The 21,696-nt window shown below is 40.1% G+C and overlaps 1 protein-coding gene across 1 annotated transcript; it reads left to right on the forward strand.

Annotated features, from left to right (window-relative positions):
* Positions 1-18,896: 18,896 nt before the first annotated feature.
* LOC114394867 lies at positions 18,897-20,381 on the forward strand. The gene is made up of 2 exons (XM_028356539.1): positions 18,897-19,203; positions 19,301-20,381. The coding sequence occupies exons 1-2, from the start codon at positions 19,196-19,198 to the stop codon at positions 19,881-19,883; spliced, it is 591 nt and encodes a 196-aa protein (XP_028212340.1). The 5' UTR covers positions 18,897-19,195; the 3' UTR covers positions 19,884-20,381.
* Positions 20,382-21,696: the final 1,315 nt, after the last annotated feature.

Raw genomic sequence — 21,696 nt, forward strand, 5'->3', positions numbered from 1 at the left:
ACCAGCCCTCCGAAACCTTCTACCGAGATATCTTGGGCCACGTGAGCCTCGTTCAACACTTTTACTAGCAGAGCCCGATGAGGCTCGGAGCTCATAAGTAACTCCAACAGCGAGACCCTAGCCGGGGTTTTGTTGAGCTGTTCGATAACCTTGAATTCGCTCTGCTGAATTATCCGAAGGAACTCGCTGGCTTCCTCTAGCGACACCTCCTTTCTACCATCCTTTTTCTCCGGGGGCCCCTTTGCTGGAATATCTTTATTCGAAGCGTGGGGTGCTTCGCCATCTTGTTCCTCCACCACTTTTCCTTTTCCCTTGACGTCGGCGGGTTGGACTGGTAGGTCCGGAGGTGCGAACACACGACCACTACGGGTCACACCACTCAGTCCCGTGATATTTGTTACTTTAGCTGACAGCGAGCTGACGTCAGTGACTTCTTCTTCCTTCTTCCCCGGAGGTGTATATCTCCACGGGACCGCGTGACTATTTTGGTATGGGAAAGGAACAGGTTTGGCCATTAAGGGGTGTCCGGGCTTTTGCGAAGCTGCGCTTTTAGTGAAGTATATCACCAAGGGTTTGGGCTTCGCAACACCGCTCCCCTCCGTAGATTGCATGCATATATGCTGCTCTTCTTTTCCTTCAATGCCGACTTCCAGTCGACCTTGATCTATCATCCGCTGTAACAATTCCTCTACTTCCAAACACGTCTCCATGTCATGCATCTCGCCGGAATGTAGCAGACAGGAATCCTCCTTACACCCACTATGGGGAATCACACCTCCCTTTTGTAGGGCCTCAAAGATAAACCTCCTAGGGGTTGCCACATCCCTTAAAGGTTTAGACTTGTGCGGCCTATCGGACTCAACTGCATTAACCGCTCCCCCTCCATGATTGGCGAGCGGGTTGGTTCTCACATTGGGCCGATCCTCTTGGAAAGTCAGCCATCCGGCATCCATTAAATGTTGGACCTTGTATTTAAGGGCCAAGCATTTTTCGACGGAATGCCCCGGGACACCCCCATGGTACTTGCAAGTTGCGTTAGGGTCATACCACTTCGGGAAAGGGGGTTCGAGGACCCTTTCGGGAGTTACCACGGCCAAATGATTGGCGATGAGGGATGGTAGAAGATCTTCGTACGTCATTGGGAGCAGGGTGAATTCCGGCAATGGCCTCGGAGGGAAGTTCCTTGTCGTGTTGGAATTACCGGCCAGTCGAGTCGTGTTCGGAGTTGGAACCTGGGGAGCTTCCCTCTGGGTGGGTGCCTTAGGCTGCACGGGTGTTGAACTAGAGGCGTTCCCAGCATGAGCCGAGAAACTTGGGTGATGTTGCGCGTACTGATGGGTACCATGAGGTGTTTGCTGGGGTTTGACCCACGCGGGTGTTGAAGAGACGGCATGGGCATCTCCTTCCTTCCTTTTTGCCCCTGTTGCCCCGATTCTTTTGGCATTCGCGTTTGTGGAGGAAACGTAATCAAACTTTCCTCTTTTCAATCCAACCTCGATTCTTTCCCCGGCAAACACCAGATCCGCAAAGCTGGACGGCATGTAACCCACTAGCTTCTCATAGTAGAATACTGGCAGAGTGTCTACCATCATGGTGATCATCTCTCTCTCAACCATGGGAGGAGCTACTTGTGCCGCCAAATCCCTCCATCGCTGCGCATATTCTTTAAAGGTTTCACCCTTTTTCTTGAACATATTCTGCAGTTGAGTACGGTCAGGAGCCATATCAAAATTGTACTGATACTGCCTTAAGAAGGCGGTAATCAGATCCTTCCAAGTACGGATACGGGAAGCTTCCAAATTAGTGTACCACACTACCGCAGCTCCGGCCAAGCTATCCTGAAAGAAGTGTATCAACAGCTTTTCATCTTTAGAGTGGGCGCCCATCTTACGGCAGTACATTTTGAGATGGTTTTTGGGACAAGTCGTCCCTTTATACTTGTCGAAGTCCGGCACTTTGAACTTCGAGGGAATAACAACATCGGGTACTAAGCAAAGATCCGTCATGTCTGCGAACGGATAGTCCCCAAATCCTTCTACGGCCCTCAATCTTTCCTCAAGAAGATCGAGCTTCCTCCTTTCTTCAGTTGCTGGGGGCGGCCCTTCCGTGGACAGAACCATTGGTGGTACTGCGATGTTGGGTTGAGGCAACGTGCCTGGTGCCGGCCCTTCAGGGATCGGGGGATAGAACTCGACATCCCTCCGAGCATACTCTTGAGGGTCTTTGTGGACTTCGTCGGGCTGTTGAGGAGGCTCTCTTTCATGGACGGGAGAAGCAATGTGGCCCGCATCTTCTTGCAAGACGGGTGGTGAATAGTTGGGCGGCAATCCATAAGGGTAAGCCGCTCGGTTGTATCCCAGGTGAGGGCTGCCATCGTGCCCCAGTGTGTCCCTTCCCCGTCCTACTATGTTTGAGGGAGGATGGTGCGTAGTTGCCAAGAGAGTCGGGTCTGCTTCGGCAGCCGAACTGGCAGCGGCGGCGGTGGCCGCGTTCTTCTCTATGAGCTGCTTCATACTTAACATGGCCTCCATCATGGAGGCCATTTGTTCTTTCAGAGCCGACATGTCGGCTTTCATCTGTTCCTGCGTCTCCTCTTGATCACCCATCGTTCTAGATTTGGATCTGGTGCGATAGGGATCCCTTGCGGCGCGTTTAGTTATGGTGTTTTTCCCTAAAAAACCAAACGTGAGGAGTGGGTAAAGAAAGAAAATGCATGCTAGAGATGAAATGTAGGAGTGATTTGATTTGCACAAGCTTTTTGGAGTAGAAACATGGGACCAACTCATTTTATTTCAAAAAGGAAGTCGTATCTAGTCAAGGTCTTAGAGACCATACAAGTTTCCTAACGATTTCTAATTATGTGGGCCATTAAGTCTATCATATGCTGACAATAGCCGAGAAGCCCATGAATCTCTTCGGGGGCGGAGTAGGTGTCTGCCATCGCCTTGGCCTTGGCTAACAATCGGGGAAGTTCTTGACTCCCGTTTAAGGTAAGAGCAAACCGATCCATCCACATGGTTGCCTCTTGGTGTAAAGAGTCGATCACCCTTCCTCTAGCCTCTTTTTCCGCGTATACTTGGGCATACTCATCCGCGATTCTATGCTCGTGGGCCATGGCTAGACCTAACTCTTCTTGGTACTTGGCGATGATAGCTAGCATGTTGGTCTCCGTCTCGCATAAACGTTGAGACAAGCTTCTTTTGGACCTTGAACAAGCAATTAACTCCTCTTTCAGAACCATGCTATGTGCTCGCGACTGGTCTCTTTCTTCCCTTCGCAACTTGAGTTCACTATTGCTACCCCATAGAGCTCCGCGAAATTTGTTCCGGCCATACTCTTCCTTGCGAGCCCTCTTGGTCTCTTGTTCAAGGGCTCTTGCAGTAATTGCATTCTCTTCCCGTAACCCGGCACACTCCTTCCGAACGTGTGTAGCGGCCAACTTGAACTTCTCCTTGGCAAGTTTTGTCTTTCCTAACTCGCTTTTGAGAGCTTGGACTTCTTCGTCCTCTTCCGGTGCTTCAAAACTCTCTTCGCTGACGACTTTTAACTTGGCGAGCCAATCTAAACCTCGTATATGAACTTTCAGCCATTCGTGGTACCCACCAATGATGCCATTACGAATGCCTCTAAGCTCTTGATCTTTCCTTAACGGGGTTTCCCATGCCTTATGGATTCTTTGTATAGTCTTGGAACTTTGTGCGCCGAGATCCCTCACAAGGAAAGGAGACATGCTTTCTTCCGTCGGTGCTCCCCTCATGGGGTACCCTAGTTGTCTTATAGCGAGCGCGGGATTGTAGTTAATACAACCCCTCGTTCCTACCAGCGGAATGTTTGGGTATCCTCCACATGAGAAAAGGACTCCTTCTTTTCCTTCCTTCCATCGGGGGAACCAACTGATTGTTCTACCTCCTATCCCGGCCAAGAGCTGGTCCCAATCTATTCTCCTCTTTTCAGTACACGAGCGATGGCTCAGGAGCGGACATGGATGTCTTGTGTCTTGTCGGAACAAGTGCGAAACCAACCAAACACAGAGGGCGGGTAAGCAACAGATGATCCGTGCGCTACTCTTTTCGCACCTTCGGTCAAATGTGTCCAATAGATCTGCCAAGACAGCTACCACCGGACTTTCCTTGCTATGGTGGTAGGCAAGGAAAGCGTCGATTGCTGCTAGGTCTACCAAACCATCCACGTTTGGAAAGAGGACGACCCCAAAAATTAGCAAAGCTAACACATCCATAAACGGGACCCAGTCTCCTTGATTGGCCATACCCCTCGCCTTGTCTTCTAGGTACCTCTGTGGTAGGCCCGCTATGCCGTTCCGAGTCTGTTTTATGCGGTCCAAACCTCTTGCTGAATCCTTGACCACAGTTGCAATTCTGCTCAAAGAGGGGAGACACCCGGAGGAAAGATATGGTTTTCTTCCCCCGAGAGGACATCCTAGAATTTCCTCAAATTCTTCAATGGTTGGTACTAATTGGAAGTCTCCGAATGTGAAGCACCTCAAAGGCTGGTCGTAGTATTGGGTAAGTGATACAATGGCTTCTATGGACACCTCTGCTATGGTTAACTCTAAGATCTTTCCGTAAGTCTTGCGGAAGGCTTGCATTTGGAGGGGTTCCATCAACCGCCCTAATTCCTTGATGCTGGTGGTATCTAGGCTTTTGACCTTGACTTGGTAGAACCTCTTGCCGGTTTGATTTGTTCCCATGCTTACTAAAGTGAGACAAAAGCTGGTGCAAATCAAAACTCCGATATCTCATGGGTGGGATGGATGAATGCATGATGGAATGCATATGACACAGATGCAATCTAGGAATGCGGGGGTCCGGGGAATTTGTCCCCTTCTTAGATACGACGTCTAGGGGTAGCGAAATGCCCCAACGCACTTTTTTAAGAAGGCGACACGGACCCTCCGTTGGTTTGTTTACAGTAGGGATCAAGACAGAACCCATATGCAATGCCTATGCAAAAGACACAATGCGGGAATGTGCACAGTATGACAATATTTACCGAACATAAGCAAAAGGGTATATGATACTCATGCATGGCAGTGTGAAAAATGGCACGCAGCGTGTTTGCTTCGTGCCCCTATTTAAGGGACCTATAAGGGAGAGAACTAACTAGGCTTTTAGCAATAATCCCCAAGGTAGTTATATCTCTCTTGATGGTTTCTAGAGGTATCATCCCCTTTGAAGAACATATTGTAGCAGTAGGGACTACTAGCAACAATAGGTTTTCAAAGAGAAAAGCTCTAGATGAGGGTTCACTGTAATCAAGCAAGTCGGAGACCTAGCATGATCACAGATTCACCTCCACTCCTTATGCTCCCATGAACCCGGGTATAGGGCCCTTTTTCACTCACAGTGTGTGCAAATAGTGTTGGTGTTTGTGTGCATCAAATGAATAAATATTTACTTCATGCATACATTTAAAACGCACTAAAAGCAACAAATAGTTTATATACACAAGAACATAAGACAAATAAAGGGAAACCAACAAAGGAGAAAGTCATGATAAAACATTGCACAAGATTAAATGGCCTAACTCTCTAAAAAAACAGTCCCCAGTGGAGTCGCCAACTGTCGCAAACTACCCTTCGGCGGGAGGGCGACGCGTGACTCGCGGGATGCGTGTTCCACGAAAGGAATACGCGCGGAGTCGCCACCAACGTTTATTTGAGGAAAACGTCGGAAAAACCGGAAAAGACGCGATCTACGAACTTTTAAGTGAAAGGTTCGGGAGTTGTATTTACGCACGGGGAAGGTATTAGCACCCCACACGTCCGCCCCAAGGGACGGCAGCCTTTAATCGAATGTGCAAACATGACTTTGATTTTTTTATGTTCCCATTTTATGTCTCTATATCCTTTATACCCTTTTTATATTTTCTCTTTTTGTGGTCGACAAGGGTGTTTCCCTTTGCTCCTACGTATTCCTCAATTTGGGATGAGAAAATCAGACCTACGTAGTTCTTTTTTATCAAGTGATTCTTTTTACTTTAAGAGGTGATCATTTTAAGGCGTTGGACCTTAAAAATGATCCATTTTACTTAGTGAGAAAATGAAATGACAAACTTCAAAAGCCTATTTTTATGGACGAGCTTGACTAGGCGAATTGATTTTAGCCTTTAGTTTCACTTTAGTTATTAATCAATTCGATTAAGAATGAGAAATCCCAAAGAGAAAACGTCCGACTGATTTTCCGCTTTATTTTACTGAAAGATGTCTTTTTGATTATTATATTATTTTTTACCTCTTTTTGATTTCCAACGTGGTTACGGCACGACCGAACGGTCGGAATTTATTTTAACCGAAGTTAATGGATAATACAATTCAAACGTTCGGTGGAAATTTATTTTATTTTTAAGTTAAGCGAGAAATGACTTAAGTAAAATGGCTTAAGCACGTCAACAGGGGGTATAAAAAGTGAACAAAACGAGAATAAAAATTCACGAAACACAATGTGGACCACTACGGGTACATAGAATGAATCGAAAAGCTTGGTTCGAGGTACTTACCCGTTGAAGATCGAAGAACGATGAAGAACGAATGAAGAACGTCGAAGAACGGTTGAAACCTTTGCGAAATTCTTCACGGAAAACGTTACGGAAACGTTTCGGAAGCGCCTCGGCTTAGATTTTCTTCACGGAAACGATTTTTCCAAGCAAATTCGAAAGAGAGAGAAGTGCCAAAGGGGCTGAACCCTTTTCTTCTTCACTTCCTCCCCTATTTATAGCAAAATAGGGGAGGTGGTTGCCGCCCAGCTCGCCCAGGCGAGCTCAGCTCGCCCAGGCGAGCTCAGCTCGCCCAGGCGAGCCAGGTTGCTTCCTCCAGAAGCAACAGCCTTCTGGAGGAATATTCTAGAGGGCCCAAGTGGGCCTGGGTGCTATTTGCACCCCCATTTTTACTAAGTACACCCCCTCTGCTTTTTTTTGGTGATTCTTTTTTTCGTAAAGTTACGGAAACTTACGAATTTCGTAACGATACTTGTTTTATTTCCGTAATGTTACGGAACCTTGCGGATTACATAATCATCCCCCTTTTGACTTACGGAATGTTATGAAACCTCACTTAATTATGCAACGATGCTTCCATTTGATTTCCGGTGTGTCACGGAAACTTACGGATTGTGCATCAATATTTTTTTGGTTTTTCGGCATGTCCTGGAATTTCACAAATTGCCTAATGATGGGTGCCAAGCACCTCACAAGGACCAAAGAAAGGTCGCATGTCATCAAGCAAAGGTCCCCGGACGAAATTAGGGTATGACAATGAGGAATCGTGGTTTAGTATTTCAGGAGACACCATAAGAACACATGGGCATTGTTAGATAGAGAATATCTTTTTAGCATCAGGCACCTATTAGGAAGGCCAACGTGTTCTCTACTTGTTTTTACACATAATTTTTCTTGTATGATTTTCTTTCTTTTTGCACAGATAGTTTATACACCTGTTCATATTCACACTTACCTTTACACACCAGACACCTATTTGTTGAAATAGCTTACCAAATAACACAAGTTCCCCGAGTGTTCGATACTCGGTTCTTACCATTTTATACTACTTGTGCGATCCGGTGCATTTGCCAGAAGCTGAACACCTACATCCAGTCCTCAAGTAATCCACTTGAGATTTTCCACTATCTCCGTAAATCCTTTACAGTCTTTGAACACACACCTTGGGATCCCTCACCCTTGTGTTCAAGATTCTCACAAGCCAAGAGACAAACAATCTCTTTATTACAATTGAGTACATGAGAAGTATAGAAAGGTTTCTCTCCTTTTGAGCAGATGATACAAATTGAAGATCTTAAAAGAATTCTCAATAGATTTGCAAGTGTTTGGAAAATAGTTGTTTAGAGAGCATTTGACAATTAAGTTCTCTTAGAACATCTCTCTCTCTTCTTTTCGAAGTCAAGACACATATATATAGGCTCTTGGTGGTTGTTCAAAAACAATTTTGAAGAGATGTGTCTTTTCAAAATATTTTTCAAAATTTTTTCACTGGTAATCGATTACAATGTTCTGGTAATCGATTACACAATTATATTTTGAAGGGTCATGACTTTTCAAAGTATTTTCTGAAGTATCGTTTCTGGTAATCGATTACAGACATTTTGGTAGTCAATTACAAGATTTAAAATTCAAATTTCAAAACCTTTTTTGAAAAGCCCATTTGCAATCTGTCTCTGGTAATCGATTACAATACCTGGTAATCATATTGTAATCGATTACCAGTGCCTTGAGATGTTGAAAATAATTGTTTAAGGCCAAAATTGATCAACCAGTGTGAGATTCTTTCAACAAATAAACTAAGGCCTTATCTTTTTTCTTGATCTTGTTTGCTTGACCTTGAATTAATCTTGAAACAATCTTTGTTTGCTTAACCTTGAATGTTTCTTGAAGCAATCTTATTTGCTTATACTTTGGCATCATCAAAAACCTATATACATACATTCACACTCCTCCATCTTCACCTCCACCTACTCAACCTCCACCACCATTGCCAACATAGGATTGACTATGAGGTCCATCACTATTTATTTCTTCAAACCCAACGTTTTTGCTTATGACAAAAGGGGGAGAAGAAGGAATTTTGAATGTAAAGAGCTATTCAGTTATAAAAAAAAGTGGTTTTGGAGTATATATAAGTATTTTATTTAGCCTTTATTATTCCACTGTTATATAATTTATATTGCCATATCATTTTATGCTATGTTTAACTCAGAGGGAGTTAAAATGCATTACATTCATTTTACTCTGATTATTTTCTATAAATAAAATTTATATTGTTTGTCATTATCAAAAAGGGGAAGATTATTAGAGGTCTGGACAATCACTCTTCTCATTTATCTTGGATTTTGATGTGTAACAATAAGTATAAATTATTGATGTTCTAATGACTTTTTGACAAGTGGATAAGATCAACATGTTAAAGGATTTAACTATATTCTGCATGTATCATCCACACTCCAAGAGAAAATGCTCTATTAATTATTCAAACTAGTGTCTAATGCATTAAAACCAAAGAGCATCCACTCATTATGGTAATCAGTGTTATACACTATATTTTGTTAACTCTTATGTCCAACCAGTATGAGACTAACACATTCTTTTGAAATGATCAACATTGATCAATAAGTCTATGATAGTTGGGAAAGGGAATTACATATGTTCTATCTTGTGCAAATTTATTTTGCCTCTCTTTATTTTGAATTTCTAATATTTGAATTTAATGAAATGATAGAATAGAAGAGAATAAAAGGTATTCATAGAATATTCTTCTGAGGTCGTTTTCATCAAGGACAAGGAGCACATGACGTTGTCAATACCATCACTCATTTCCTTGCAAATTAGAGCATGATACGTAGCCTTATCTTCTAGTGTGAGACAATGGTCTTTTCAGGGAATCAACTTTGATCCCCTTATAGAGCTTTCTCTGAAGTCTATAAAAGGCATTATCTAATAAAAAAGAAAGGAATGAAACATCATAACGAGAAAACGAGAAAATCTCTAAAGCAATACTTTGCTGAAAACACTGGACGACTAATTTAAAACTTTTATTTATTTATCCTTTGCTAAGCAAAGTTATCTTGTATTTGATTTTTTTGTTTACTCACTCATTGAGTGTTATTGAATACTTGTATTCATTCAGACTATTGTTTGTGAAAGATAGAAGTGACTTAGTGTTAAATAATACTTGGGTGTCTTAGATTCAGTGGGAGTCTAAGACAGTGCCAGAAGTGATATTTGGAATACTTGTATAGCCAGGGGTGGCAGGTTAGAATACTTGTTTTGTAATCAAGTTTTGATTAGTGGAATCCTTTATTGTTGAGTAAAGAAGAACTAGGCATAGCTCTGGTTAAGTGAACTGATATAAACCAAGTGTTTCTACTTCTCTCCTTAACGGTATATTAAGCATTCTATTATCACTCTTTGACACTTCTTTAATACTAAGTATTTATTTGAAAAATTGTTTTAAAGACTCTCTCTTATTAAGTCAGTGGACGATCAAACCTGTCTTTATTAAAACTTGTTTTCTCTTCAGTGGATGACTTACCATACATATACTTTTTTTTTTGTCTATATTTGTTCTAAAAGTTACGAAAAGTTATTATATTTGATATACATGCTATTCAACCCCCTTCTAGTGTGGTTGTTGTTATTTTAGATGAAGATTCTTTGAGAATAGATGATGATCCTCCATTAAGACCAACACCTCTTACATCTCAAAGGGAGAATAATACCAACTACATAAGTGATTATTTTGTTCCAAGAACATCTGTTGGAGCTCAACCAACCTTAAAAAGTGTCTTGCAAAGCAACAAGGTGGTAGAAAAGTGTGGCATTACTTCTGCAAGATGAATGATCGATGCTTGTGTGCCTTTCAATGCAGTTAATTCCGCATATTTCTAGCCTATGGTTGATGCATTTTGCAGTATGAGCCCGGGATATAAAGGTTCAAATTTTTATAATGTTTGTGGTTTTTTGTTAAATAAGTGTGTTGATGAAGTGAAGAAAGTTATTATGAAGTACCGTGAGATTTGGAAGCGAATTGATTGTACCATTATGGCAGATGGGTGAACTGATTGATTCAAGTAGACTCTAATCAACTTTTGGTTTATTGCCCTAAAGTTATTATTGTCTTTCTAAAGTCTGTGGATTCTTCTCATGCTTCTAAAACTACTAAAAATTTATATAAGCTTTTGAGGGATATGGTTATGTTGGTCCTGAAAATAAAATAATAACAATCACATTAGAAGAAGGAGTTGAATAGTGTGTATATCAAAGATAATAACTTTTCATAAATTTTAGAACAAATATAGATAGAAAAATATATGTATGGTAAGTTGTCCACTAAAGAGAAACAAGTTTTAATGAAGATAGGTTTGATCATCTAGTGACTTAATAAGAGAGAGTCTTTAAAATAGTTTTTCAAATAAACACTTGGTAATAAAGAAGTGACAGAGAGTATTAATAGAATGCTTAATAAATCGTTAAGGAGAGAAGTAGAAACACTATGTTTATATTGATTCAGTCAACCTAAGTTACGTCCAGTTCTCCTTTACTCAACAATAAAAGGTTCCACTAATCAAAATTTGATCACAAAAGAAGTATTCTAACCTTCCACTTCTGGCTATACAAGATTCTTAATACCACTTCTGGCATTGTCTTAGACTCCCCCTAAATCTAAGAAACTCAAGTATTGTTTAACACTAAGCCATTCCTAGCTTTCACAAACAGTAGTTTGAATCAATACAAGTATTCAATAACACTTAATGAGTGAGTAAACCATAAAGCTAAAATACAAGATAACTTTGCTTAGAAAAGGATAAATAAAGGAAAGTTTTAAATCAGTTGTCCAGTGGTTTCAACAAAGTATTACTTTGGAGATGTTCTCGTTTTCTCGTTATGATGTTTTGTTCATTTCTTTTTTATTAGAGAAAACCTTTTATAGACTTCATAGAAAGCTCTGTTATAGGATCAAAGTTGATTCCTTGAAAAGACCATTGTCTCACACTAGAAGATAAGGCTATGTATCATGCTCTGATTTGCGAGGAAATGAGTGATAGTATAGACAATGCCATGTGCTCCTTGTCGTTGACGAAAGCAACCTCAGAAAAATATTCTATGAATACCTTTTATTCTCTTCTATTATGTCCTTTCATTAAATTCAAATGTTAGTAATTCAAAATAAAGAGAGGCAAAATAAATTTGCATATGATAAAACACGTGTGCTTCACTTTTCTGATTATCATAGACTTATTGATCAATGTTGATCATTTCAAAATAATGTGTTAGTCTCTTACTGGCTTGATGACAGAGTTAACAAAACGCAGTGTATAACACTGATTACCATAATGAGTGGATGCTCTTTGGTTTTAGCATGTTGGACACTAGTTTAAATAATTAACAAAGCATTTTCTCTTGGAGTGTGGACGATACATGCAAAATATAGTTAAATCCTTTAACATGTTGATCTTGTCTACTTGTCAGAAACTCATTAGAACATCAATAATTTATACTTATTGTTATTCATCGAAATCAAAGATAAATGAGAAAGTGGTTGTAACATCCTGGAAATTTCTACCCGGAGTTTACGGAAACGATGTATTTTGAATGATTATATATATATATATATATATATATATATAAGTATTGTTTCGTGTATATGTATAGATATGTTCTTGGTAGAAATAGGAATAGTGGGGGCAAGATATGCGGGTTGGACTAATTAAGGGAGAGAAATCCATAACTGGGAGGTTATGGGTTAATTCCTAATTAATTAGTTAAAAATCATCGTTTTGCGTGCAACTTAAAATTTAACGAAACCAACCTCTGAACCACGCTCGGGGTTTTATTCTGAGCGTTTTGATATATATATTGTTTGCTTTCGAAAACTGGCCCCGACGGGCGCAGAGAAACGCGAGAAACTAGAATCAGAGAAACAGCACGCAAACCGAGGCAGGATTTTAGCGTTTCAAAGGTCAGATTTTTTCTCACTTTTGTGACTGAGTATGGGTCACAGTCAAAAAGAGAAAGTGGGCCCTTTTTGCTCCAATCAAATAGGGACATGTGGCAGAGCTTGAATAAAATAATAGAAAAAGAGGAAAACCTTTTATTTAAGACCAAAAAGCTTTTCTCTCTCCTCACTCAGCAAAATAGAAATTTCAGACAGCCCTCTCTCTCCCTCACGTTGTCATTCTCTTCTTCTCCATTCTCCATTGAAACCCCAACAAAGCTCCAACCTTTGGTGCTCATTTCTGCTCCAAATCGCGAAAGGAGGGCATTTTTGGAGTCGTGAAGTGCGTGGCTACGAGTGGGACTTCGAAATTTCAGGTTTGGGTAGACTTCTTTCTCTCTTAAATTTCGTGGGTATGGGGTTTTGGGAGATATGATGGGTAGTCTTGCTAGGTTTCTGCTGTGTGATGATTATTTGTGAAGACTCTTGTTGAGAGCTTGTTGAAATTGCCATGTTTGGATGAGTTAGACATACCCATTCTGTTTTAGGGTTTTTGTGATGATGTTTGTGATGTTTATATGCTGAAATTGCTGATGGAAATCTGTTAGAGATGAAGGGTAGAACTAACCTAGGGTTAGAAAGTGAGAATGTGATGTTATGAGTGGAAAAAAGAGTGAGGCTTTGAGAGCTGGAAGGTTAAGTCTGAATTCTGTGGTAAATGGAGGTTAAAATGAGTTAATCCTAGCTTGAAATGTCATTTAGAACATGTGAGAAAGGTTAGGCTGAGATAGAGAGAAAAACAAATGACCAAAGTGAACCAAGAGCCATTTCTAGGGCAAAATTGGGTGTTGAAGAGTCAAATTTTGATTTGGTGGAATTTTAGGTGTAAATCCAGTTTGGGCAAGTTTAGATTGACGTTATGGACTGGTGTGAGGTGAGAGTTTGCCTCAAATTTACCTCATTCTAAATTTCACCTTTCAAACCTAGAAAAGCCATTGAATGGAGGGGTGTTGGACACCTAGATTTTGTGTTGCTGTGCTTTAAAGCTTGAATTTGGTTTAGACATGATTGATACATGATTTGGGACTTGTAGGAATTGATTTGAGCAAGATTGGATGAGGGGAAGTGTGATTTTCGAAATCTGCACTTATGCAGAATTTTGCTGTCAAAATAGGTGCAGCAGGATTTTAGCTTGGTGCAGAAAATGCTTGTGTGTGGTTGGCTGTGGAAAGAGTAATGTAAAATGAGTTCTGGATGTTTGCTAGTAGATCCCAACGGTCACAATGTAGGCTTATGCACTATAGACTTCCAGTAAAATTTTGGAGTCGATCCAACGGTTAACGAATTGGATCGAAGGAATTGTTACTGTGGTCTTTAAGTGAGAAAAGCTGTGATTTTGGTTGATGTGTTGAGCAGAGTTTTCTGCCTTTGCTCTGTTTTGCTTGGCTGTGATAGCTTGTGCTGTTTGAATGTTGTTTTGCTTGGATGTTGTGGAAGCTTGAGAGGATTGATGGGGACCCGGTGTTGAGAGAAACGAGGATATGGGCTACGTGGGAGTACGTGAGCTCAGTTGGAGGTGGGCAACAGGGGATGGTGGGTTTATGCGCGCATTGTGGATGTGGAAAACTTGTTGTGCACCATCGCCCGACCGCCACCTAGTACCACATGTGATGGGTACCCCATAATCCTACAAGCTTGAGATGAGGAAGTGTTGAAGGGTGAAACTTCCTGCTTTTATTGTTGACCACAGAGTGGTACCTGGAGATATGTCGCGGGGGTCAGGAGACCTTGGGGACGTCAGGTGGGGTGCTATTGCCCAAAACCAAGCTTGACCAATCCCGACCCAACCCGGGCATAGTCGGTCAGTGAGAACCTGTGATGTACCTAAGCAGGCGAGCTCCTGGCAATCAACAGATAAAAGGAACAAAGACCACAAAGCAAGGAGGCTTGTGGTGGCTGGCCAGCTGTGAATTTTGTGTGATATGTGGAGTATGGCCTCTGGTAATCGATTACCAAGGGTGGGTAATCGATTACAAGGCTTAAAAATGAAGACAGGGGGCTAAGATGGTCTCTGGTAATCGATTACCAGGGTATGTAATCGATTACCAGGCTTGAAAACGAAGTCAGGAAGCTAAGGGAGCCTCTGGTAATCGATTACCAGCCTGTGTAATCGATTACACAGAGGGATGGGTCACTGGTAATCGATTACCAGGCATGTGTAATCGATTACACAGTGCATTTTTGCATATTTCATGTCCTGAGGCTGTGTAATTCAAGTTTAGCCTCTGGTAATCGATTACCAAGGCTGTGTAATCGATTACCAGAGATGAAAAGCCTTAAGATACCCTTTTTCTTGCATGTAATGGTTACGAGAAGCGTTGTGTTACTGCATAGTTAGATTCTTGTGAAAGAGTCTACCCCTTTCTCTTCTTTCTTGTAGATCGTGATGGCGACGCAGCTAATCCGTGATCGAGTAGAGATGGAGTGCCTAGAGGGAGCTTGGGAGACCCTCGAAGGCAACACGAGGTGCCGATTTCGGGGCACCATTCGATTCACGGCTACTTCTTTGGTGCATCCAGATGAACCTGCACGGACGCTTCAGCGCACTGTGGAGTGGATACTACCCACGCCTACACCATATCGTCTAGTGGAGCCCGTTCAAGTGATCGAGGTAACGTCATCCGAGGAAGACCCTGAGGAGGACCTGGAGGAGCTACCTCCTGAGCCTGCTGTGGATGCCCTTGACTTTCTAGAGGGTGATGAGGATCCACTTCTTGAGGTGGATTCTCCCGAGGAAGTCATGTCGGCCTCTGAGGCAGACTCTACGGAGGATAGTGGCCCGAGGGAGATGGCGATCAGCGGAGGCTCTTCATCCTAGTGGACAGCTTTTTGGATTAGTTTTGTATACTTTTGAGGGTGGGTGTATCTAGGACTGACTGTTAGGTTTACTCTTTTGTTTTTGTATGGGTAGACCTGATGTATAGGAATTTGATTATTGTATACTTGTGGCTGAAGCCACCACTATGGACACCTTTGCTCTGGATGACACTATATATTTTGTAAAACTCCCATATTTTGGACAGCTTTAAATGATATATGCATTTATGATCGATCTTGTTATTTGAAAAGAAAGCATTAGTAACTTTATTTGTAAAAGAGTTTATCGATTGTATTTTATCCTTTTATTTTCACGTGACGACCTAAAGTAATGGCTGGTATATTCTTCCTTCTGAAACAGCAAAATAATTTAGAGAATTATGCGCGGTAAGAAAGAAATGACTCCGAATAGAGTTGTGAACTGGCCATTCAGGACTTTATAGTGAGGATTTTCCTTCTAAACCTAGTTATGGTGAAAAGAGAAAGAAATGAAAAAAAAAAGAAGAAAAAAAAAATTTACCATGGTTTTTGTTATTTAAATTATTTCTATTAAACCAGTCATTAATTTAGGGACGCCACAGTGGTCGTTCAGACCTAACAAAAAATATTATCCATATAGTCATAGACAATGTTGCAAATGATGTTGTTGCTAGTAGGTTATTGGAAGCTGAGTTCCCAAAGATATATTGGTCTCCTTGTGCTGCACATTGCATTAATTTAATGTTGCAGGACATTGGAAAATTAGAAAAAAAATGAGATTGTGTCACATGCTTCAAAAATTATCAAATACATATATAACCATTGTTATGCGTTGTATTTGATGAAGGAGCATACAGGTGGAAGGGAAATACTTCGTCTAGCTCCAACCCATTTTCCACTAAGTTCATTGCTTTGCAAAGCATCTTGGCTCAAAAAGATGCATTGAAAGCCATGGTAACTTCTAAAGATTGGACAAGCTCGGCTTATGCCAAAGTAGCCAAGGCAAAAAGATTTATGGAACAAGTTTTAGACTCTAGGTTTTGGAAAGCATGTGCTGAGATTGTGAAACTTACTAAACCTCTTATGCGTGTGTTACGTATTGTTGATAATGAAGATAAACTAGTGATGAGATTTCTTTACCAAGCTATGTATAAGGCTAGGGAGGAGATGTTGAGAAGGTTTCAAAGAAATAAGAAGAAAGTGAAGCCTTACTTGGAAATCTTAGATCATTGTTGGGATTCACAGCTTCGTGGAGATTTTCATGCTATCGTTTATTGGTTAAATCTGGGTTGTTGCTTTAATGATCAAGAATTTGAAAAGCATATGAACACAACAAGTGCATTTTATGAGGTCCTTGAGAAGTATTCTCATGGAAATCTTGAGTTGAATTGTCATTTGACAAGTGAAATAAGATTATACTAAAATGTTGAGGGAGATTTGGGAAGACAATCTGTTATGCGTGAAAGAAATACAGTGATGCCAGGTAACATTAGTAGTTTATAACTTTCATTATTTGTGATCCATAATCTTTATTTATTTCATTAATCCAATATTGTAGATCAATGGTAGGAGGACTATAGATGTGGTGCTCCACATTTGCATAAGCTAGTTATCCGTATCTTGAGCCAAATTTGTAGTTCTTTGGGTTGTGAGCGAAATTGGAGTGTATTTGAGCACATTCATTCAAAGAAAATAAATGGGTTTGAGCATCAAAAACTCAATGATTTTGTCTATGTTCGTTATAACTTGAGGTTACAAAGAAGGTATAATTATATTTATTCTACATAATGTTTGAATTTTTTTATGTTGATTACGTGTTTATTACCAAATTAATAAACTTAGGATTTGGTTGAAGAAGCAAAATTATGATCCTATCAATGTTGAAACTCTTAATGACCATGAGCATGCTAATTGAATTTTAGAGGAGTCACCGTCATTGTTAACTAATGAGAAGATCAATGCATTATGTAATAAACTTGCTAATATGACTATCCAACCCGATTCAAATGATATTGGTATGTTTTTGTTTATAACTAAATTTATTTATAATTGTCTCCCCTAGATATTTGTTGTTAACTTATATTTTTACATTAATATTGTCTTTGGGGAATTACTATTGAATGATGATGAAAATGATGATGCACAAGAGAATGCTTTGCATGATGTGAATCAGAATGAAATCAGTGTTGGGGAAAGTTCTGATTTCATGATGGAGAGTAAATAGGAGTGCCTGAATTTGATGATAAGTACATTATTTGTTATTGATTTATGACGACTTCTAGGTTACCGCACTTGGTTAAGTCTTGCACGGTACCAAAGTTTTGATGAACGGTTGGATGTAGTAATGAATGACTGTTGTTTTTTCAGCTTTGGTCTTTTTGAGCATTTTTACAAAAGTATCAGTTCTTTAAACATATTACACGTGGAAAAGAAAGATGTTACTTGGAGAAGTATAATAATTTCCTTTTTACGGTAGGGAAAACAATTTTGTCAATTTTTCCCTTTTCCTATTTGAGGTGTCTCCTTTGGCATGTGGTTTGGTCAGAGAGGAAAGAATAATATTCACAGTGAATGAACGATACGTTAGTTATCAGAGGTGTATTTACCGGAAATCGTCAAAACATAGTCACTTAACACACATCACCCAACATCATAGGAAAAAAATGGAAGTCAAAATTCATAAAATAAAAATGCACGACTGTTAACGGCAACACAAATAACCAAGTGCAAATCGACCAACATACCTCACGAAAAGGGACAAAAAACAATACAGGTACATGATTTGTGGCAAATGAACAACAGAAACTACAAAGCAACAACAAATGCGATTATCATTCCTTCCTCTCCGCCAAAAATGATGAACCACGTTAAGCAAAAGGATTCAACCAAAAACGGACAACAAAATGGGTTTCATTATTTTCGGCAAACACAGCTCTGGTTCTTCTTTCCTCTCCGATGAAATCAAATGATGAAGGAGGTTTCGAATGGGAACAGCGGGAACTTGTGAAAATCCACACTTGTTTATTTTTTCCACATGTACTGTTCTTAAAATTAATAAACTTTTACAAAAATATTTTACTTTTCCAAGTGTAATCTTTTTAAAAAAGTTATACAATTTGTAAAAATACACAAAATCTGGCAACTTAAAAAAGTAACCATCATTGTTTACTTTATTAATAAATCCAATGGTGCAACAAACTCTAGCACCATGCTAGACTTGAGGAAGTGTGGCACCCTAGCACCCATCTTGATTTATTGTAGTTGTTTGAAACTTTATTATGTATGGAACTTTAAGTGTGAATTTCTTTTCCTATGAAGACCTTGCTATTTCTTTAATTATGACTTATTTCTTGGCAATAGAATAATAGATTAACATAATTATGATTTTTTAAGGTATTGTTTAATTTTTTTGATTTTTTTAAGTAAAAAATTTTATAGTTTATGAATTATTTAATATTTTTTGAATATGAACCTAATCGTGCACGTCAATTATTAATTTACTGAATTTAATAATCCAGTACCCTGACCGAAGAGTTGATCAGTATGTAACGCATAAAATAATACTAATTTGTTAGGAGCGTGTAGTGATGTTATTATCTGTTCTAAAAATTTCTGAAGTGTTTGTCCTGTGTCCCCCTTCACTTTCTTTCGAGGTTGCATTTACTTTCCCTTTCGACTTCGAAACGATCCAAAATACTACAAAGCAAAGCAACCAGCTAAAAAGCAATCACGCCCGAAAACGAAAGCATCTCCCTCTCCCCTAAGCAAACAACTGCCCTTAACCCTCAAAAACAAGCCACCCAAACCCATCCACTTCAACCCCCCCCCCCCCCCCCCCCCCCCAAAATCACCTCCCTCTCTCACCGGCATTGATTCTCCATGGACGAGTATCTCTCTCTCTCTCTCTCTTCAATTTTACACATCAGTAAACCTTATTTCTAATTTCTTCTTCTTTTTTTCTTTCTTTCAATTTCATTGACACAGATCAGAGCAATACCCAAAGGAGTATTACCCTAACGACCAAACCCTCCCCAGAAGAGTCTCCTCATCCTCGTCCTCTTCCACGACGAGCGTCCACGTGACAGCCCTAGACGGCCTGGTGAACGTGAACTCCCTCTTCACGATCGCCGTCTTCGTGGGTCTCTCCCTCACCACCCCGGGCCAGCGCAGCCTCGAGAACCGCTCCTCCTGCGACGCCGACGTTGACGTAGCCAAGAAGCTCCTCGTCTTCGAAGTGGTGTCGTTTAGCTTCTTCCTCTTCTCGTCGCTGGTAGCGCAGGGGCTGAAGCTGGCGCTGAATCTGCTCAACAGCAAGGACGCCGACGAGGCCTTCCGGGCCCACATCAACCTCAGGGCCCTAAGGCTTGGCATGCTGGGCTCCGCCATTGGCTCCGTCATGGGCTGCCTCTTCCTCGTTCTCTCCATGGTCAACGTCATCGAGATCCGATTGGGAATGCTGTCGTGCGGGAGCAAGGCCGCCGCGCACGCTGTGGCCGCGATGGTCGTGTTGGTCTCCTCCGCTCTCGTGCTTTATATTTCCACTGCTATCTATGCTTTTACTCACTGAAACTATTATAAAAATGGAGGAAGAAGATAAATTTGTTGTTTGTGTTTTTATGTGGAATGGTTCTTGTTTCATTGATGGTTTTGTGATTGCTTGAATCGGTGTTTGTTGGAGCGAGCAAGTGGATACTGGAGAGGAAATAATTTAGTGCTTTCTCTCTCGTTTGGTTTCGTTTCATAAAAAGAAAGAAAGAAAGATAGAAACATTTGCGGAAGATTGTATATTTTTTTCTTGCTTTGGTGTTTTGTTATTGGTGTTGGTAGGGATTTTTCTAACAAGTAGAAATCGAAGGCAAATTCTAGGAATTTACAACAACTTATGCACCTGCTCAACAAACAGCTAAGCTAGACCCCCTGTTGCTAGGGATGGGGTGAAATGAGATTTTGTAGGAGAGAATTCTGAAGTATTTGGGTTTTAGTTAATTGCTTCGATGATGTACTCAGTACTATTTGGTTAGACTGCATTTTATTGGTGAAATCTATTCTGATGTGGTTTGGTTTAGATGATGGATTTATTTAGATTTTTTTTTTTTTTTTCATATCAGTTAAGGTGGCATGAGAAGATTCTTGACTATGCTTTGATTGGTGGGTATGGTTTTCTTGTGGAAGCTACAAGAGGAGAATTTGATAATTGTAAATAAGGATGAAACTTGTTTTGTTTGAACTGAGCATTGGGTCTAAACTGCGGTTGCAGGATTTGATCAAAGTTTTTCTCTGGTTACAAGGTTGGTTCTGCATGCTGAGTCAGCTATTGAGTAATGGTTCTTTGTGTCATCAGAGCTCTTGTTCTGGTTTTCTGTTGGTGAGCATTTTAGATAGCTTAATGGCAGGGAATTTAAAGTTTAATGGATGATTTATGTGGATTATTTTAAATGGAACGAAATAATTTGTTTTGCTTCAGTGTTTTGTGAGTACTTTACTGCTTGCTTGAAGTCGACCTTAACATGGTCGATTTTTGTAGGAGATGGATTGGGTTACTGATCAAACAATTAGGTGATATGATATTGATTTGCTTGGCTTTTATTGGTCAAACCTAGTATTTGTCATGTGGTTTGGTCAATTGATTTCTCTAAATTAAGTTAGTGCACACATTCGTATAAAAGCATTCAACATTGTCTTAATTGTTACATCTGGTGTGCGGTGTACCTAAACATCTTAGTATTGTGTTAATTAAGGATACATGAGAAGTCTTTACTTTGTACTGCGGTTGGTGAAATCGTTTTCTTGAGGAAGCCACAAGATGGAAAATTTATAATCCTAAATTGTATGGGTTCAGCTTAAGACTTCTAACATCTTCTTGGATAATTGGTTGTGTCATTCATATCAATCAAAATTCTAGTATTTAAAGTCACTAGCACATCCTAGTGGCTACAATAAAGTGTTGGAGAAAGTTGCTTCTAATTTCATGGTTGACTAAGTTCCTCTGTTCAAACTCTAAGCAAAGAAGTCAGGAATATCATGAATGATTTATGGGGGATGTTACTGAACTGAACTTATTAGATGGTTCAAGCCTATAATGGTTGAAGATTTCAACAATAAGTGATGATTAAGTAGCACTCTTTAAGCTAGGTGGTATCCTTGGTATATTTTGACGATAAAAAATTTCAACACTCAACAATTTTCTTTTCTTTCTATCTCACTCTTTCTATCACATTTTATCATCAATCTAACCGATCATTTATCTTTCTTCTCTTCCTTTCTCTCTTAAGTTGTAGATAACTTAAGATTTTTAACAAACATTTTTCTTATTGCTTATTAAATGTGTTGCCATTAGATTTGATTTTTTTTTTTATCCAGATATGAAGGTAATGTATACA

The sequence above is a fragment of the Glycine soja genome, chromosome 18, assembly GCF_004193775.1.
Source record: "Glycine soja cultivar W05 chromosome 18, ASM419377v2, whole genome shotgun sequence".
Taxonomy (NCBI): Eukaryota; Viridiplantae; Streptophyta; class Magnoliopsida; order Fabales; family Fabaceae; genus Glycine; species Glycine soja.